The following is a 21,141-nucleotide window of genomic DNA, read 5'->3' as shown; positions in this document are numbered from 1 at the left end:
GGAGATAGGCAGATGTTCTGCAGAATTTAATCAGTCAAATTTAAGACTGCAATAATTACACATATTTTATTTTTAAACACCTAAAGCTACTGGAAGGCAAACTGTATACCTGGTCTTTTTAATATGCAATCCTTCTTCCATGCTTAAAAAAAAGTAATGGCTTTGTATTACAAAACTTAAGCACAAAGATGTCATTGGCAATACATATTTACTTTAAATCCTCTGGAAAAGCTTTGTCTTGTTTAGAGACTTTTAATTTGTTTATCTTTTGATTCTTTGGTATTAAAGAATCAAATATGATGGTCATTGATATGAAAATGCAACCCTCCCTTTCTGTCTGTAAGTTAAAATTTGTTAGACATTATATTTAATTTTGCACCAATAGTTTAAGATCCTTCTCTTATGCAATGGGGAGAAAGCAGTACCCATGGGAAAATTAGCAAGAACTCCACCAAATGGCACCTGAGTCCTGGGTTCTTCTTCTTCACCTGCTGTTCTTACTCTCGGGGATGTTGATGGTCCATATGAGGAACCTATACAGTTCCAGTCTGAGCAAAGACTCTAAAGGCCATATCTCCTTTTCATTTCTTGCCTCCTTCCCAGTCTCTCTCCTCCCCTTATAAGTTGCCCAATATTCTCACATGTTCCTGTCTTTACTTTCTTCCAGAGAATTAAATAATTTTTTTTTTTTTTTTTTTTTGTCTAGACAGAGTCTCATTCTATTGCCCCCGGTAGAGTGTTGTGGCATCACACAGCTCACAGCAACCTCCAACTCCTGGACTTAGGTGTTTCTCTTGCCTCAGCCTCCCGAATAGCTGGGACTACAGGCGCCCGCCACAACGCCCAGCTATTTTTTGTTGCAGTTTGGCCGGGGCCAGGTTTGAACCTGCTACCCTCAGTATATGGGCCGGTGCCCTACCCATTGAGCCACAGACGCTGCCCAGAATTAAATAATTCTATAAACTCATTTGTAACACAATATTTGGCAATATATTGCTTTCCTCAAGGCAGTTCACCATTTTACAAGTAGGAAGAGGACACTTACTGCACAGAAATTACCACTTGAATTTAACAGATAAGGGCAATATGTGTTAAACTAAGAAGGATGGAGGTCGGGGTGCTTAAAGGCATGAGAAAGACCTTTCAGCCTTCTCATAAAACCCATCATTTCAGTCCTAGACCATGCAATTGATAAATGGGCAATAAATAAACACATGTGAGTGAGTCAAGGAAAAGAAAGAATGGTATATACGCAAATGTATCCTTGGAATTGAGGGTCTAACCAACCTCTAGAGAACTTAACCTAGTGGTACAGTATATCATAACTACCCAAGAAATAGTTTTCTGAAGAGAAAGGGGGTAAAAGTTAAAAAGTCAGAGCTTGTACTAAAAATATGGCTGGTGGCTAAGGCAATAATTTGCTTAACCATAGCATCCAAAGTAGCTAGCAACCCAGACACCACTATATAATCACAATATACAGAACACATGCCCAGCAATATTAATCTAAATCTTTAGTGCAGATAGCATCCAAAGAGTGCCAAGTGCCAGGAAAAAAAAGTTTCTCTGCTCTGCCTTTCCCTGTTGGAATCTGGCTTTTGTGCTGTGTGATTATTGGCCAGACACAAGCACTTGCAGGGCAGAGCAAAGCCCATCTGCCTTGGATCTAACAGCTGGCACTCAGGGTACAATCAATTCCACCCACATGGTTCCTTCTTCTAAAGAGCCTCCTGCTGGTTTTTATCTTTCAAAGACATCCCTTGTCTGCCTTTTCCTTCTGTCCTAAGCAAAACTAGATGTCCTGAAGAAACATTAGATGATCAAAAGGAAAACATGGCTCTAAAAATACTGTATTTTTCTAGAGCAACTGTGATGGTAAGGTAGGGTGGAGCATACATACACTGAATTTATTTGAAATCGCACTATCCTTGGAGGAAATTCCTACTACTATTAGAAATTAGTGGTAATCTCTTCCATAAAAAGTGTGTAATTTAATTTAACTCACTGATTCCTTACTATGTCTCAGGCATGGTTTTTTATCATAAGGGAGAAAGTGAGTAAGACAGTCTTGATCTCAAAGAGATTACATACCAGTGGGGGAGGGGTAAGATAAGGCAAGTATCATTATAATTATATTCCATGATGGAAGATACCTTATCTAATAAAAGAGTGCATTTTCAGTTCTAATAGTTTTAGTTTTACAGTTCCCATTTTATTATTTTGCTGTCCCTTACCCAGCTACTCTTTGGTCTTAAAAACTCTTTTCATAGTGAAATGATTACAATATTACTCCCTTTTCACTTTATCTTCTTCTTATGTTTTTCCTTACCCCAGTTTCTGCCACATTTAGTTACCTCTTTTTGAGTTCTAGGTAGTTTAAGTAAATGACCTAAGGCAAATTTTCATTCTCTTTTGTAAAATGAGACAATCAAGTTACCTAATTTCTAATGGCACTTTGGGATCCAAAATTCCATAAAAGTTTTCTCTCTTCTCTCCTTCCACATTTCAATAATTCAACATTATTTTTCACCACTTCTCTCTTCCTTCTGTATATGCTTTTTCCTTCTACTCTACTGAATAAGTACTCTAGAAAACAGGCATCTGTTACTTCACATTTGGTTTTGTAGTCTTGTTTCAGCGCCTGAGTTCTTACCACTATGAGGTACACGTCAAAGTAGATGGACACATCAAGACACAGAATACTAACTAGAAATAGGAATTTATGGAAGGCAAGTTTCCTAACATAAAGAGTTTAATCATATTACAGAAAGTAGTTTACATGATCTTTAGTAGGAGCTTCTTTGGGGTATTTTATTTAAAACTGTAGAGGAATTATGTGGAGAGTACAAAGTCTTGAGCTTCTTCAATACAGTGGGGTGTATTTATTACCAAGAGAAGTTTTCCTTTTAAACATATATAAAATTCCTTTCTCAGAACCAAAGAGTAAATACTTCAGATTTGAATTAAAATAAAGACACAGTCATAAACAAGTTGTATATCTTTTAAACGAAAATCTTCATTTTCTTTAAGTGGAAAGAAAAATAGTAATATCATAAGGTCTTGTAAAGATGAGATGATGATGCTTACCACTATCAAAGGCTTTGTTTTTTCCCCTAAAAGATTTTATGCATACTCCCTTATAAAGATACATAATGTTTTGATTGCTAAAAATGCTATTTTGAACAGAATTTTTGTGAGGTGAAACACAACCTGTGATGCATAGATAATTAATATAATAGGAATACACTTAAACTTTGGTTTCAGTCTTACTCAAGTTTTTTAGTGTGTGAATATGTATCCAGACATGTTATAGAATAATATAATCACTAATACAATAGAAATGATGAAAAGGAAAGAAAAACAGCATTAGGGGGAATGTTTTGGGTCAGCAGAGATTTCTTGCTCTCAGCTATAAATCTTAACATCATAGAAAATGCAACCCACAATATGGACGAGCAAACAGTAAAAAAGGTCAAGATTATCAAAATAACTCTTCATATTAAGAGGTTTTACAAAAAGAAGTTTAAATTATACCGAAAATACACAGGTTAGTTAAAGAAATTTAAAGTGGACTTTATAGTAGAAGCCATATGCTTAAGAAAAAAGACAAATTAAAATTATTATTATTATCATGTACAAATAAATGAATAAACACATTAACTTCTAGAAGTGTGAACCTACCACAAACCTGAGTTTGCACAGAAGAGTTACCTTCAATCTCAAGAGCATATGAGAACTAAGCCAAGTGAAGCACAGCATTTCAGGAGCTGTAATGTTCAGTTGCCCTGCTACAATGCTTGGCACAACTAATCCCATGTGTGAAAGTGTACTCTTCCTTCCCAACTTGGAAAATGACCTTTAAGGAGGGGACTGTCTTGTGGGTGAGTGAATAGGGGAATGTTAAGATTAATGCAGTGATACACCTTTGTCTAGTCCTGTAAATATTTTATTTTTCAAAGAGCAAAGTGAAAAATTAGGAAATAATAATGAACAAAGATCAATGAAAATCTTTATTCTTTTTAAACTCATCAATTTTTACAGCAGATTGTATTACCAAAAACATCTCAGTGATCCATTATATGTGTAAGTTTGGTACATATGGGAATCAAATGTGAAAGGCTCTTCAAAGTTTTGACCAATAATAGTACATTGTACAACTACACACAGAAAATGTTTTTCACTGGAAATGTTTCTTAAAAGCTAATTATATGTTTCTTTAAAGTGAAATAAACGATATTGAGTAAACTGCTTTCAATTATTTAAACTAAAGTTTCCATCTGTAATCTTTCACTTAACTCTGAAAGTAGCTTTTGGATGGTAACTCCTAAGTCAAAGATACACAAATTTAGCTATAAGATTCAACCTTTATGTCTTTTACACCTTAATTTCATTCAAGTCTACTTTGAATCACATACACACACAAAAAAACCAATTAACTTTTATTTTCCTACACCTCATTTTGGGACCCCTCTGCTTCATTACAGTCTATGTGTCCTTTAAAAGCTGCAGTACAAGTGTTAGTCATTATTTTTGGTATAATTTCTATAAAATGCAAGTCTAAAACCTTTGTTTGATGCACATTCTGTTAATTAACTAACAATATGACTTGATCTCTTAGTGGTAATAAATGTGTTAGATAGACATCTTAGAACTGGTGAAGAAATTAAAAGGCTATCTGTGAAAACGTAAAACATTTGCTTCTGCTTTATCCAGAACATTGAGAGTGATTCTATTTTAGTCAGGTATTAGTACTGGCTTAAAGATTGCATTATATTTTTTCAAATAATTACTTTAAAAAAACAATTTAACATTGATTTAAGAATGGACTTACTATATTTTTAAGTGCACATTATGCTTGTATTGTTTCATTCTTGAAAACATAGAAATCCACAGAAACAATCTAGAAATGTCCAACTTTTTAAAGAGGCCAAGCAATCTGTGTGATAGGTTCATCAAAATAATTTGGGAAAAAAGTGAAAAAAATTGAAAATTGTATTATTAATAAACAGATTAGTATAGATTATTATGAAAACTTGCTTACTGCAAGAAGAAACTACTCTCAGAACTCGTGAAATATACTTCCTTCTTTCCTTCCTTTCTTTTTTTCTTTTTTTGCTTAATCACCCACTAATTTTACACTGAACTAACAGAGATGGAGAAAGGAAAATGTTCAGGAGTATGTATCAAAAGGAACACAAATATGAAAGAGAAATTTACCTATTATTCAAGATCTAGTTCCTTAACTGGAAGTACAGAAGTCTCATTTTAAAATTCTGAACATTACCTGGGCCCTGAATAATGAGTTTATATGAATTTTTTTCCTCTTACAAAATGAAATTCAACATTTATTGAAAGAAAGAGAGGTAACACTTTTATCCAACTTGAATTACACTCATATTACTCTAAATCAGAGAGTCTCACACTTTTTTTGGTTCACAGTACCCTCAATGCCTCAATTGTTTTACGGTATCTCCTATGCAGAAAAAAATGTCTAAGTTTTGCTTATTAAATAGGTCCCAATAACTTCACCGTATAATTTGTAAAGGGTAAGATCAACGTGTTTCCTTTGAAATGTATAATATTTTGTAGTGCCCTGTGAGTCTGCAGTGCCCTTGAGCGCCTTGTTGCAGTTTGAAAAACATGGCTCTAAATCAGGAAAATCCAAAACAGTAGTTGGAAACCATACAAAGCATCTGAAAAGTCACAAAGAGCAGAAACCAGCTCCAGTATGTATAAGAATTTAGATGAGTCAAATAAAAACACAAAAGGTAAAATAAAAAGAATTTGTCCTAGCTCAAAAGAAGAAACACATAAAGTATCTTTTATATTTATTGCTATTCATACACACACACACACACACACACACACACACACACACACACATACATACATACACACGCAAAAATTGGGCTTAAAATGACCTCCAGGGAAGAAAAAGCATAATAAATAAAAAGTATCAAAGATACAAAAGAAATAGACTATATAAATGTAAGAGAAAATATAATGATGGCATTTTAAATAGTCAATGCAATTGATCAGAAACTTTCCTGTATAACCACATATGTAAAACAAAATCTGTGCTCTTTGATCTTCAACCAAAATCAAAATTGTCTCTAACAATAAACCCATCTCCTTCCTCCTCCTCTTCCATCTAAGCGTAGCTTCAAGTTATCCTTTTCCTTCTGAGAAGCAAAGCAATGTTTAGCAGAGGGATGCCTCTATTAGCAGAAACCTAACCAAATTGAGTCCTTTGGCATGCAACTTTTGTATTTCTACATAGAGAACAAACTCTAAAAAAGACAATTTGGAGAAAGTAATCAGGAGTGTCAAATAGAGTTGATGGCAGGACAAAGACTGTATATTCACAGTGCAAACTTAAAAGTGTGATAAACATAAAATATCATAGGTATTTCTTTCTTGTTTTAAATTTCAGGCTAATGTGAGAGTACAAACAACCAGGTCACAATATTTGAGTTTGTTAGGTAAAGTTCCTCTTGTAGTTGTGTCCTGCACCCAAAAGGTGTGCCATACACTCTTATGTTGTGCCCATTAAGTGGGAGCACACTAATTCCTCCACCATGACTTGAACTGAATTGGGTTTTTCTCCTATGTGGGCATGAATTAGATCATCTACTGGCTTCATACTAGTATTGAGTGCATGGGATACTTGCTTCTCCATTCTTGTGATACTTCACTAAGAAGAATGTGTTTCAATTCCATCCATGTTAATAGAAAAGATGTAAAGTCTTCATCTTTTTATGGCGAATAGTATTCCATGGTAAGCATATACCACAGTTTATTAACCCATTCCTAAGTTGATGGGCATTTAGGTCGTTTCTAACTCTTGGTGATTGTAAATTGAGCAGTGATAAACAACTAGTGCAAATGTCCTTATGATAAAATGATTTTTTTTCCTTCTGGGTAGATGCCTAATAGTGAGATTGCAGGATCAAATGGGAGGTCTAATTTGAGTTCTTTGAGGATTCTCCATACTTGCTTCCCAAAAGGTCGTATTATTTCCAGTTTCACCAAAAGTGTAAAAGTGTTCCCTTCTCTGCATATCTATACTAGAATCTGCAGCTTTGAGACTTTGTGATGTGGGCTATTCTCACTGGGGTTAAGTGATATCTCAGTGTAGTTTTGATTCGCATTTCTCTGATGATTAGGGACGATGAGTGTTTTCATATGTTTGTTAGCCATTTGTCTGTCTTTTTCAGAGAAGGTTCTGTTCATGTCTCTTGCCCAGCGATAGATGGGATTGTTTGCTCTTTTACTGTTGGTTAATTTGCATTCTCTATAGATCCTAGTTATTAAGCCTTTGTCAGATTTGTAACATGCAAATATTTTTCCCATTGAGAAGGTTGTCTATTTGCTTTAATTGTTGTGTCCTTAGCTGTGCAGAAGCTTTTCAGTTTAAGTCCCATTTGTTTATTTTTGTTGTTGTTGCATTGGCCACTGAAGTCTTCTTCATAAAATCTTTACCCCAGCTGACATCCTCAAGAGTTTTTTCATATTTTGTTCTAGAATTTTTATCATTTTACATCATAGATTTAAATCTTTTATCCATCATGAGTCAATTTTTGTAAATGGTGAAAGGTGCAGGTCCAGTTTCAGCGTGGTTATCCAGTTGTCCCAGCACAATTTATTGCATAGGACTTCTTGTCCCTGGTGTACCCTTTTGTTCAGTTTATCACAGATCGCAGATGTCCTCTATCACCACGACTATTCAGCGTAGTTCTGGAATTTCTAGCCAATGAGAACAGGCAAGAGAAGGATATAAAGGGTGTCCAAATGGGGGTAGAGAAGGTCCAACTGTCACTCTTTGCCAATAATATGATCTTACCCTTAGAAAACCCCAGAGACTCAACCACAGGACTCCTTGAAGTGGATCAACAACTACAGTAATGTCTCAGGGTATAGAAATCAGTAGCCTTTGTATATGCCAGTAACAGTCAAATTGAGAAGCTAATCAAAGACACAATTTCCTTCATGGTAGCTTTAAAGAAAATGAAATACGTAGGAATATAACTAACAAAAGAGGTGAAGGACTTCTAGAAAGAGAATTATGAAAATCCTAAGAAAAGAAATAGCAGAAGACATTAACAAATGGAAGAACAAACCACACTATTAGCTGGGAAGAATCAATGTTGTTAAAATGTCTATCCTACCCAAAGCAACCTACAGATTCAATGCAACCCCCATTAAAATACCCCATTAAAATCATACTTTGAAGAACTGGAAAAAATAGTTCTTTGTTTATATGGAACCATGAAAAAACCTTACAGCCAAGGCAATTTTTAGTAAATAAAAAAAAAAAAGACAGAGGCTTCATTCTACCAGACTTTAGGTTATATTACAAGTCCACAACGATCAAAAAAAGCATGTTAATAGCCCACAACTAGAGACATAGATGTATGGAACAGAATAGAAAACCAAGAGATGAAACCAGTTTCTTATAGCTATCATGGGTATTTATCACCTTCTTTTGCACTACAAATTAAATATTTTAAGGTTTCTTTTTAAAAGAACAGGTACAAAGTTAAATATAATGCTATAGCAATAATATTAGTTAATTTGCTTTGGAATGTTGTACTTTAAAGTCCAAGGGTTGCATCAAGTAGGGGGAGGTGAAAAGTAAATGATATGAATGGTGGGAGATGAGAACACATTCAGAAGGTGGCATAGAAACTTATCATGAATATTGCTGCATTCTGCAAAGATTTGTTCCCCAAGGGAACAATAATTTCCAAAAACAACAGAAAACAGGGTATATGGCATACTTCCTGGGTGAGGGGCAAAACTACAACAGGGACCTTACCTAATCGTTTGTACCCTCATAATAATCTGAAAAAATTTAAAAAATTTTGTATGCAGACAAAACAAAAACAACAGAAAATCTTCTCTGATTAGAACCATAAGACTCAAAGAGAATAAAAAAGTTTATCGGTTTTCATAAAATTGAGCTAAAACAGGGTTATATTCTGACTCCAGAGTCTAAATTAAAATTTGTTGAATATCACTGATTCATTTTAGCTCCCAAAGTACCAGAGAAACTTGAAGTTAGCATAAAGAGCTTTGGAAAATCTGCTTAGCATATCAGTCAGTTTTACTACACTTGATATTAGCCAAAAGGCCAAGAAGTGATATATCAGTCAGTTTTAAAAATTAATCAGACGCTTATAAATGATCTATCAGGTAAAAAGAAAGAGTACAAATAAACTTAATTGCAAAAAAGCGTTCCACAGGCACATCGAAGGCTAATGGTCACATTAAACACAATTATGAAATTAACTGACATTCTGGGGCCCTAACCACTGAGTTACAGGTGCTGAGCCAGGTAAAGGGCCTTTTCTATGATGAGAGAAAATGGTACATTAAAAAGATCACCAGAGACTCAATTGCTAGATCTTGTTTTCAGCAAGTTATGTTACTTGAATTCTGTCTTTAAAATAGGAATAAAAGTAATGCCTAGCTCATGCAGTGGAGGATGATCTAATGAAACAGAGTACCAGAAGATTTTTCATAAAGTATACAATTTTATTATTACATAGCTGAGCAGCCAAACCACCTATCATTCAAAAGACTAGTAATAATGTGGATTATAAACAATATGGATTACTACCTAAAAGACTTTGTTTAAGTAGGCATTTATTTGAGAACATCTCAGTGTCTACCTCAGAATTTTCACAACTATGGTTCTTTAACTAGTAGCACCAGCATTACCTAGAAACTTGTTAGAAATGTAAATTCTTAGGGCCTAACCCAGACCCACTGAATCAGAAACTGGAGGCAGAACCTAGCAATCTGTATTTTAAAAAGCTTTCCAGATGATTATGGTGCATGCCTTCATTTAAGAACTACACATCTAGCCAAAATCAGTAGAATGAGCATATTTCTAACTAAACTCAAAGGATGAATATATATAATTATTTGTTATTTGAAACTTTTAAGGTCATTGTGCAATAGCACACTGGCATAAATTACTACTGAAAAAATTAAGCTTTGTATTTTAAAATAATACAACTTTTACTACTCAGCCAAGTTTTAAATAACACATTATTACAATCACTTGTCCAATGATAGTATATAAAGGTGGGAGAAAAATTACAGAGTATATAATATTTTGGGTGAGAAATAAAGAAACAAACTCAAGTGGGAGTAACAATGGTTATGAAAATAGTCAAATTTTTGAGGTTGGGTTTCTCTCTAAGGAAGAGTTAGAACTTTACCTAAAAAGATTATATTTATCCTGAAGACACACCCCATAGCATCTTAATGTTCCTAATCAGGCGAAGGAAGTGTTTCATCACTGACTCAGAGAAAAGACCATTACTTGGACTGAATCACCAATGTTTCCTGGAGCCTTACATTTGTCATTTAGGTCTGCTAAGCAACAGAAAAACAGTCCCAAAATTCTTATCTTAAAAGATCTCATAAGGGAAAACTATCATTATTGCTCCCAACCTCAATTAAAGTCCAAAAGTCTTGACATTAATAAAACAAACAGGAGAGAAGATCGCAGAATCTTGTGAGACTGCCATTGAAAGTTCTTTGAGATCTTTCTTGTTTTCTCTTTTCCATTTAAAAGAATTTTGGCTGTCTCAACACACACAGCACTTTTCTGGAGAGATGAAAGTAGAGTATCCCAATTAAGAACTGAATTGAGTATTCATCCCTACTTTCTGAGTGAAAATGAGCTAGAAATGTCTTTTTCCTAAAAGGTTTCTTAACTGCAGATGAAGTTCCATTTACTGTTATGGAGAAGAGGACTCTGGCTTTCTCTTCAGTCAAGGTTCCTAAGCCCTCCAGGGACTATACTTCCCTCAATGATAAACATCCTATATTTAAAAAACCTGGGGTTAAATGTGTAGGTAGAACAACTTCAATAATTCAATTGCACTCTGTATCCTAGAAAATATTTCCTACTTATTCAAAGTAAAAAAGACAAAAGACAGGAGCTTGGTTTTACTTATTCATACTAATTAAAATTATAACGTCCCTCTTTGGCAATAGATTTGCCCTCCTATATAAGAAATTTAGCAGTTATAAACTCTAATTTCCCACACTGGTAAGACTAAGCACAAATATATAATTGCCAAATTAATTCCTTTTACACCTTCACTCATCTATAAACTTACTGAACCCTAAAATGTTCCAAATATTGATCTAGGTGTAAAATGAGTCTAAAAAATGCACAAGACTTTAGCACAGTGACAAGGACTCTATGCATCTTGTGCTAGGTTTCTATTTCTATGCATCTTGTGCTAGGTTTCAATTTCTCTGTCAGCCAAGATCAGTGGTACACAAATTTGGACAAGCATCAGAATCACTTGGAAGACTTGTTAAAATACACATTGCTGGGCCCCACTTGGAGAGTTTCTATTCAGTAGGGCTAAATGGGGCCCCGAAATTATGATCAGGATTTCTTACAAGTTCCTATGTGATGTTGATGCTGCTGGTGTGGGGGCCATACTTTGAGAACCACTTACCGAGACAAATGGCAGCTCTTCGTGCCATGCCTGCCAACTTTCAAGCACTGTATATCCCTATTCCAAAGAACACAATAGCCTCAAGAATGCTCTTAAACACTTACAACCAAGCAGAATTTCAGTCCCCAGAACCACTTGAAATATCTAAAGTCAGTAGCCCCAGAATTAAAGAAAGAAGTATAATTAACAAGGAAGAAGAAAACTGTCATTCCAGGGGCTTTTCTCCCTCCCTGTTTTTCTTTTGTTTTATCCTCTATCATAAGAAACAATTCTATTTGTCAATATAAGTATTATGGAAAAGAATAACATCCATCTGGATTTTTCACTTTCTTACTTCAATATAATTACAGTTTTTCTTCCAAATCCAGTTATGGTCTTTTTCTTCTTTATTTGTTAGACTATTGACTTTCTGAACAAATAGAATCATAGGGTTGAAGGAACATTAAGAATTCACTTAATCCCTCCTTGGCCTCAGACAAGACTGTGTCTAAACCATCCCCAAATATAGCCATTTCAGTACAAAGAAGAACAGGCACTAAGAACTTCCCATTCAACATTCTGTCACATACTTGAAGATATTAATATGCTCTCAGCCTTCTTTTCTCTAAGTAACTCTAGCTCAATTTTAGACTTTCCTTATTAAATTTCCTTAACTTTAAATTATTTTGAATCTTCTTTAATAAGTTTATCCTATCTTACTTCAAGGCCTGAATTATTTATGTAAAGTTCTACTGAAGACTTTTTGTTGGTATGTGGAAAAGGGAAAGTTAATTTATTGATGGAACAAAAAAGATTTAATTGGAACTAAGAAAGATATTATGTATAAATGCCACTAAAATGTAATGGCATTCACTTCATCAATTAGTTGCAAATATCTTTTATTTATTAAAAGAAATAGTAATGCCCTACAGTTTTTTAAATTTTACATTATAAATCACCAGCCATTTCATGCATAAAATGGATGGTAACTAGAGATATTTTAAAATATGTCACAAATTATACATAGCCATGTTTAATGACACTTCCTACAGGAGAGACCATTAATATAATTCATTTCCTTTTTTGTTTTTTTCATTTTTAATAGTCTTTACTATTGAAGTCAGAGGTGTAGTTAATTAATAATTTAATTTTGTATGAGACCAAAAATACTAAATTGATTATATGCTAATCATTTCTCGGACAATAATTTCTTTGATTCAAGCCTTGAGAATCAGAGTTGTTTAGAAATTCAGTGAATACAAGATGAGATATGATGGAGTCTATATGAAATCATGTTTCTGCACAGTTTAGAAAAAGAATGCAGTTAGTACACTCAATGATTAACTTTATTCTAATTTTGCCTATTCTAAATATCACTATTCAAAATTTAATCTTTGCTTTTGGAATAGTGGGGTGCTCTAGTCCAGCCCTAAGCCTGAGAGATAGGTTTGATTCCTCGCTTATTGAGATCAGGGTGTACGGTGGAGGTGATGCATTTAGTCTCCAGAGAGAAGGAAGATGCTGCTTGCACAGCACTTCTACTCACCAGTCCATGCAGCAGCAAGGGGTTGGCTTTGAAGGAAGCCAACTGTCCTGCTCTCCCAGCCAGAGGTAAAGAATTGCATTGGTGGCCACTAGAGGGAGGAGGATTAGGAATAGAGTAAATTGTAGGGAAAAGGCACCCATGAAAAACGCACATGGGACAACCAACAGATCACCAACCACCGCCTAGTAGCTACCTCTCTTAGGTACTATAAAAGGGTCAGTGTACATCATCACCCAGAGACCCAGACACCAGTAATTACTGTAGCATCCCAGTATATAGCCCTCTAACTTTAATGGCTGGAGAAGGGAGTTCGAATAAGATTGTGGGAAACACACTAGCACACAAACACAAACACACAAGCACACAGACATACATTCTCATCCCCCATTACAAGAAGTTGCATCTGTGATGTCTGATTCTTGCTCATTTTCTTATTTAAAACTCTTGATGTTGTTTACCAAGATTGAGTTCATGAAAAGCAAATAGCCCACCTTCAAGATAGTCTTGGGAGAAGCACCATCAGATAAACTCATTGTGCCAAGATGTATTTTACCAACAAATCTGCACAAATTACATGAGGTTGAAAACAAATGGAATATAATATAATTAAAGCAAAGTTTCTTTTGCTAAATTACAGCTTGAAGCAAACCTGCAAGAAATGTTTCCAATTAGCTTCTTTAACAAACACAAAGTATAGCCCAGAACATGTTTTGCTCTCCATCTTGCCCTCTGAGTGGGCTGCCTAGTGGGTGTCTTACCTCCAGCGCAAGTAGATGAACATTCTGACCAAGGCTGGTGATTCCACGTAAAGCCAACTTCATTATCTCCACTGCCGGTCCGAGTGATGGGAACATTGAACTTATACCTAATTCCCAAATTCTGTTCTTGAAGTAGAACCTGCCATTGAAAACAACTGATGAAGACAGTTAAAACACAATGAGCCTTCATTCAGATATTATTTCTTCTGAAGAAGAAAATGTCATAAAGTAAGATATATAGGAAATTTAGGACAAAACACATGCATTCATATCAAATTTTTTCCTTCCATTTTCATGGGTAGCTTGGAGCCCTTTTTTTTTCATTTCTCATGTTCAGTTATAAAAGTATTATTCAAGCAAGTCTTGAAAAGATCAGGAAGATATAGGAAGAGCACTATAGCCTTAACTCTGAATAGATTTTACACCCCTGCGTAAATCATTTTACCTTTATTTATCTAAATTTCACCATTTGTAAAACAGAGATTAAAAAGAAGTCCTTCCCCTTCCTACTTCACAAGAGGGAATTACAAATAGTAGAAATAAAATAGCAAAGACACATTTACCATGACAATGAGATTTTCTGATGTGGGACCGAGAGCTTCCAAGGATTCTAGTTCATCAGTTGGTCTTTTATAGTGAAAAGCTGTCCCAGCAACATCAAACTTCCTAGGCCAGTCAATAGTCCAGGCACCATTAATATAGTAATCATCTCCTTCAGATTTTAAGGCTAGAAAGAAAATCACAATCTGTGTAAAAATGTGAAACTTCATTTACTAAATTATAATTGATTAATTACTGCAATAAAGTATACAATGAATTACCTATTTCCATTTAAGAGATATGATTGTGATTATTTTCTTAAGTACAAATTAAAATAGAATTTTTTGGTGATTATTATGAAGATATTACTTAAGTATTTGTGTCATTGATAAAAGGGAATGAAAGGTTTACCTAGAGGAATGAACATGTGAAACTAGCAAGGACAATTATGACAAAATGAATAACTGGGAATAGGGGTGAGGGTGGGGAATAGATTTGCCTTTCCAAATATTAAAACAGCAATTAATTGAATATGGGGTGGGAAGAACTTACACTGACACATAGACTGATGGAACTATCAAACCTGAGGGTTGAGAAATAGACCCAAGTATGGGAACTTAGTGTATGATAAAAGAAGTATCTTAAATTAGTAAAAGAAAGGTAACAAGAAATGAGGCTAAGACAAAAGATTAGACTCATGACGAAAAACAAATTGCTGAATTTATCTCATTTATATCTCAAATACCATAATTCCACTCCTAGGTGTATATTCAAAAGAATTGAAAGCCCACATATGTTAATAGTAGCACTACTCCCAACAGCCACAAGTAGAAACAACCCTAATGTTCATCAGTGGCTGACTGGATGAACAAATTGTGATATATATTATACAATGAAATAATACTCAGCCATAAAAGAAATGAAGTGTTCCTTCATTCCTTTGGGATGATAAAAATGTTTTAGAATGTACTAAGTACCATGAATTGTTCAATTTAATGGTTAATTTTGTGAAATGTGAATTTTACCTCAGTAAAAATAAGGTAAAAAATGAAAAAAGAAAAAAGAATGCCAGATGGGTAAATACATATTTTAAATGTAAAAATAGTTAAAATCACAAGACGTCCTCTGAAAATAGAGATGAACTTTTTTAAATTATAATTTGGGGGTATGAAAAGCTTTTCTAAGCATGACAAGAAACTATGAAAGAAAAGACTAATAGACATACATGAACATTTTTAAAAAAAAAAATTTTTTTTTTGCAGTGTTTGGCCGGAACTGGGTTTGAACCCGTCACCTCTGGCATATGGGGCCGGTGCCCTACTACTTTGAGCCACAGGTGCTGTCCTTTTAAAAAACTTTTTACAGGAAAAAAATAATATGGCCAAAAAGTTTTTTAGCACTACTATACAGTCCATTTCCTCAATTAACTAAATGAAGGAATTCTAATTCCTCTTTGCTTTTAGGAATTAGCAACACCTAATTAATGGTGTTATAAGGTAATATAATATCATAGGAAAAACACCTAGCACTTAATAGGAACTGAATAACAATGATTAAAGACAGTGATAAATGTGTCGTTTAATTTTTTGTCAGTATGTAGCACGCCTCCAAAAGTTTAATTCATCAGACCAGATGAACAAGCAGCCCAGATGGATTAAAAGAGTCATGGTGCAGAGTCTCTGGCTCTCTAGACCTCTAGCACTTGTCCTTAATATGATAGACTATTTGCATCCCCACAAGCTCGTCTGCCTACGTGTAGTTTCTTAACTTCAGATGTAGTGAAGATTCATTTAATTTCCCAAAAATAAATCTAATTTAACCTTTTGAGATAGTAACATGTAAATTTAAGAATTATTTGGTCTTGAATTTTTCTTGTATTTAAAGTATTTTATTTTCAACTTTCACTTGTAGTGGTTTTTCTGCCACATCTAAAACATCAAACTTACTTAGGTTTTTTTCTTTGTTGTTGTTGTTGTTGTTTTGAGGCAGAGTCTCAAGCTGTCACCCTGGGTAGAGTCCTGTGGCGCCACAGCTCACAGCAACCTCAAACTCTTTGGCTTAAGTGATTCTCCTGCCTCAGCCTCCCAAGTAGCTGGGACTACCAGTGCCTGCCACAATGCCCAGCTATTTTTGGTTGCAGTTGTCACTGTTGTTTAGCAGGTCCAGACCAGACTTGAACCCACCAGCCTTGGTGTTTGTGGCTGGTGCCCTACTCACTGAGCTACAGGAGCCCTTACTTGGGTTTTATAAGGACATGTGAATCTCTGTTACATGAATTAGTAAAAATAAAAACAGAAACAACTCTCAGCAGCTTTGAATTGTCCTTCAATTTGAGCTATTACTTTCCATTTTCTCAACTACTAAGTGCAGGGATTCTAACTCCTCTTTGTTAGTTTATAAAACACCAAGACTTTAAGAGCTGCTGAATAAGAATGATGAAAGGAGGAGGTTGTGGCATTATGAGCAGAGAATTATCAAAGGGAAAAAGCTGATGTTAGAAATTTTACTTTTGTTTTGAGTCTTACTGTTGTAGAAAAGAATTCAAAATCATGATGTAAAAATACACAGGTCTTGGGCAGCACCTGTGGCTCAGTAAGTAGGCGCCAGCCCCACATACTAAGGGTGGCAGGTTCGAACCCGGCCCTGGCCAAACTGCAACAAAATAAATAAATAAATAAATGAATAAATAAATAGGTCTTCTTAAATAAGAGAAGAGCATGATGATACTGGTGTTCTGCCTGAAGATGCACTCTGGATTACTCTTATTTTAAAAAGCTTTAAGAAAAGGGGAATGATATTTTAAAGAGAATGGGAACTCATTTATGTCTCAAAGGTGGTTTCTGGAGAGACTAAAGATGTCTCAAAAGGATCAAATAAAAAGAACTTCAACTAATTTCCATGTTGAAATAAGGTAGTAGGTATTAGACTTGCCTAGCTTGGGAAAACCACCTCAGATAGGAAAACAGCATTCCATGTTATTATACACATATATATTTAAATACCTGTATATTTTTATACGTAAAAATATATATTCATTTTGTAATAACATTTAAAAAATTCTTGAGGGTGGCACCTGTGGCTCAAAAGAGTAGGGCGCCGGCCCCATATGCTGGAGGTGGCAGGTTCAAGCCCAGCCCTGGCCAAAACTGCAAAAAAAAGAGATTGTTGATGTATAAAAATATGTGTTCTATATTTCTGAATAGATTTAAAATATAAACATGTTGGTAAACATAAAATAATTTAAACTTTTAAAAAGATAATTGATTCTATAAAACAAAAATAAAAATGTATTATAGGACTTACAATATATGGATAAGTAGAATCTATTAAAAATTGCACAAATGATAGGAGGGGACAATGGAAAGAAACTGTTGTATGGATCTTACATTATACACAAAATGGTGTAATATTATTTGAAAATATATTATGATAATTAAAAATGCATTTTGTAAATCCTAAAGCAACCATTGATTAAATAGAATAAAGAAATACAGCTACAAGACATTTGATTAATCTAAAAGAAGACATTAAAAAAAAAGAATAAAAGGGAAAAACATATAGGACAAACAGAAAAATAGCAAGATGTTGGGCTTAAACTTGATAATTACACCAAACGTAGATGATCTAAACAAGGATTGACAAACTATGACCATCACCAGTTGTTGTAATAAAGGTTTCTTAGAAGCCGGTGATATCCAGTCATTTACATATTATGTATGTCTACTTTCCCACTACAATGGCAGAATTGAATAGTTGTGGCAGAGACTTCATGCCCTACAAAGCTAAAAAAAGGAAAATACTATCGCCCTTTATAGAAATATTTGCCAAGCCCGCCCCCTAACAATCGAGAGATTTTAATTAAAAAATGCAAAGATTGAAGGGGTGGAGGCAAGATGGCAGGCTGGAGCCAGCTTTCCACAGAGGGTCCCATCCAGAAGGAAAGTTAAAGGACAGATGTTTAGCAAGTAAGCCAATGGTTTGGAGCTGAGCCAAAAGAGAAGGCTGAAAAATGCACATCAACTCTGCCGAAGTGAGCTGCGACCTCAAGGATACAAACAAAAGGTACAAAATCCATTGCCAAGCAGACGGGAGCCCCCTTCCCATGAGAATGGTTCACAGTACTCCATACAAACAAGTGAGCAGAGTTCAAACATCCTCCCCCCTTTTTTTTTGTCATTAAGTCAAAATTGCTGACATTATTCCTTTATTTATTTATTTATTTTTAATTTTTTTTTTCCTTTTTTTTATTGATGGAGATTCATTGAGGGTACAATAAGCCAGGTTACACTGATTGCATTTGTTAGGTAAAGTCCTTCTTGCAATCGTGTCTTGCCCCCAGAAGGTGTGGCACACACCAAGGCTCCACCCCTCTCCCTCCTTCCCTCTCTCTGCTTTTCCTTCCCCCCCATGACCTTAATTGTCATTAATTGTCCTCATATCAAAATTGAGTACATAGGATTCATGCTTCTCCATTCTTGTGATGCTTTACTAAGAATAATGTCTTCCACTTTTGGGAGATGTCCTCCCATTTTATCCCACGGGAGAGACCCTCTAAAAACCAAAACTCCTTCCCCTACTATGGTACCATGGCGCTCTCCTGCCAGGCATAAAACTGTATAAAACTGTATATATATTCTCTACCTGCAATTGTGAACTCCCAGCACTCCCCTCCACTCTCAACCCAAGGTCTGGAAGCCTGTCCCCCATGGAGTCCAGATTCTTAAACATTTTCTCAAGAGGTGTGGACAGGACAAGGCCTGTTGCTGGTCTGTGCTGATTCTGCGGCATGGGAGCAGGGAGAAGATGGTCAACTGAGAGGAAACCATACAGGTGCCCTGAGGCACACAGCACCAGCCACAGTGGTGGGGCTCACACCCCTGGGGATATTTTGGATAGACACTCCCTGTCTCTGTGGGCAACCAGAGGAAGCCAGGCATCTTCTCTGGTGGCAACCACTGGCAGAACAGATATTGGACGGAAACACAGGCCCCGTGAGTAAAGGGTATGCCTGAGGCAGTATTGGCCTGGGTGGAGCACTGCGACTAGAATACATGCGCAGAGATAGCAGACTTCCAGGCGAGGCTGACCCAGAGGACTGCTTTACTGAGCCTAAGATGCACCCGGCCCTCAGAGGATCATAGCTGAGATAAAGGCGGGCAGGCAGAGGCTGGAACTGTCAGCTGACTGTGAGCTCTAACCACACCTGTCCCAACACAGACTGCAGCCAAGACGGGAAAGCACAGAGCAGGGCTGAGTCACAGTTTCTGTGAACTCAAACAGCATCTGATCTGCAGGGGCATATAGCCGGGACAGAAACAAATTCTACAAAATTGTTCTGTTCTGTCAGCAACATCAATCAGGGGCAGGGCTGGAACTGAGTGAACCGCCCCAGCCTTCATTAAACACATGAGGTTGTCAGGCCTCACCTCCCCCTACTGGATAGTGGCAGAGAGCGGTGGCCTGGCTGAGGAGACATAGATCTCCCAGTGACTCAGGCAAGCGCAAATCCCTGGCGCATCTATTCATTGGAGGGAACTGGGTCACAGCCCTGCGGGGTTACCAGTGACTGGGTGTAACAGAGGTGCAAGGTGGGGAAAGAGGCATCAACTTTCCCAGAATCATTTATTTGCTGGGTGGGTTTCTGACTTCATGGAACACCGGAGTGAGTCATACTTGAGCTACCAGCAGACCCCTGCTATCTAGTTGCCGGAGACCTTTGGAACTCTCCCACCTGAGACCATTGCTGACTGGAACAATTGATTTGGACATCTTGACTGGGCCAATCAACCGAGGACTATCCAAAGTGGTACCCTGGGTGTGTGGTTGTGGGAAGGTTTGATTTTCCTTTTCCAATTGGTGCCTGTGGGGGGCATGGTGAATTAATTGCTGGTATTTCTCCACAGCTGAGACTTCAACCCAGAGTAACTGATTCACTAGGGTAGGACAGAGACCTGCTGAAAACAAAATAGGGACACTTAGCCCCACCACACCAAGCAGGCCCCAGTTTCTCAGGCCGTAGCACTATACAGGTCCTTGGCAAAGCACTAGGGGAACAGGTACAGACACCAGTCCCAGCTTTTAGACAAAGGGCTAAATCACTACTCCTGGAGCCCCCAACCCAACTTCTCCTTATCTGCTCATCTAGCCAAATGGTATAAAATAATCATGGGGTGGGATCAGTGGAAAAACTCCAGTAACATGAATAACCAGAGTAGATCAACTCCGTCAAGGAAGGACATGGCCCATACAACTGAAGATCCCATTCATAAACAGATGGCTGAGATGTCACAAATCAAAATCAGAATTTGGATTGCAAATAAGATTAATAGAATAGAAGCAAAGTTGGAATTAGAAATTCAAGGAGCATTTCAAAAGTTGTCTCAAGAATTCAATGAATTCAAAGACAAAATCACCAAAGATTCTGACACATGGAGACAAGAATTTGCAGCCCTCAAAGATCTGAGAAATACAGTAGAATCCCTCAGTAACAGAATGGAGCAAGCAGAACAATGGATTTCTGACAGTAAAGACAAAGCTTTTGAATGCTCTCAAACTCTCAACAAGGAAGAGAAATGGAGAGCAAAAAGGATCATTCTCTCTCAGAGCTCTGGGATAATTTAAAGAAAACTAATATTCGCCTTATAGGAATCCCTGAAGGTGACGAAGTTGCTTCGCAAGGCACAGAGGCTCTTCTTCATGAGTTATGAAAGAGAACTTTCCAGACATGCCAAGAGATTCTAAAATTCAGATAGCAGACAGTTTCAGAACCCCAGCACAACCCAAATAAGACACCCCCCAGGCACATCATAATTAACTTCACTAAAGTTAA

General features: G+C 36.2%; 1 protein-coding gene across 1 annotated transcript in view; it reads right to left on the bottom strand.

Annotated features, from left to right (window-relative positions):
- ADAMTS6 (ADAM metallopeptidase with thrombospondin type 1 motif 6) overlaps positions 1-21,141 on the bottom strand; it is a 410,832-nt gene that overhangs the window by 48,939 nt on the left and 340,752 nt on the right. Inside the window, exons 19-20 of the mRNA XM_053589876.1 lie at positions 14,336-14,499; positions 13,773-13,911 (exon numbers count right to left, since the gene is read on the bottom strand). Coding sequence (XP_053445851.1) covers positions 13,773-13,911; positions 14,336-14,499 — 303 coding nt within the window. The remainder of the gene's footprint in view (positions 1-13,772; positions 13,912-14,335; positions 14,500-21,141) is intronic.

The sequence above is a fragment of the Nycticebus coucang genome, chromosome 1 (assembly GCF_027406575.1).
Source record: "Nycticebus coucang isolate mNycCou1 chromosome 1, mNycCou1.pri, whole genome shotgun sequence".
Lineage (NCBI taxonomy): Eukaryota > Metazoa > Chordata > Mammalia > Primates > Lorisidae > Nycticebus > Nycticebus coucang.
Note: the sequence above shows the minus strand (reverse complement) of the source record. Positions and strands in the feature narration are given on the sequence as shown.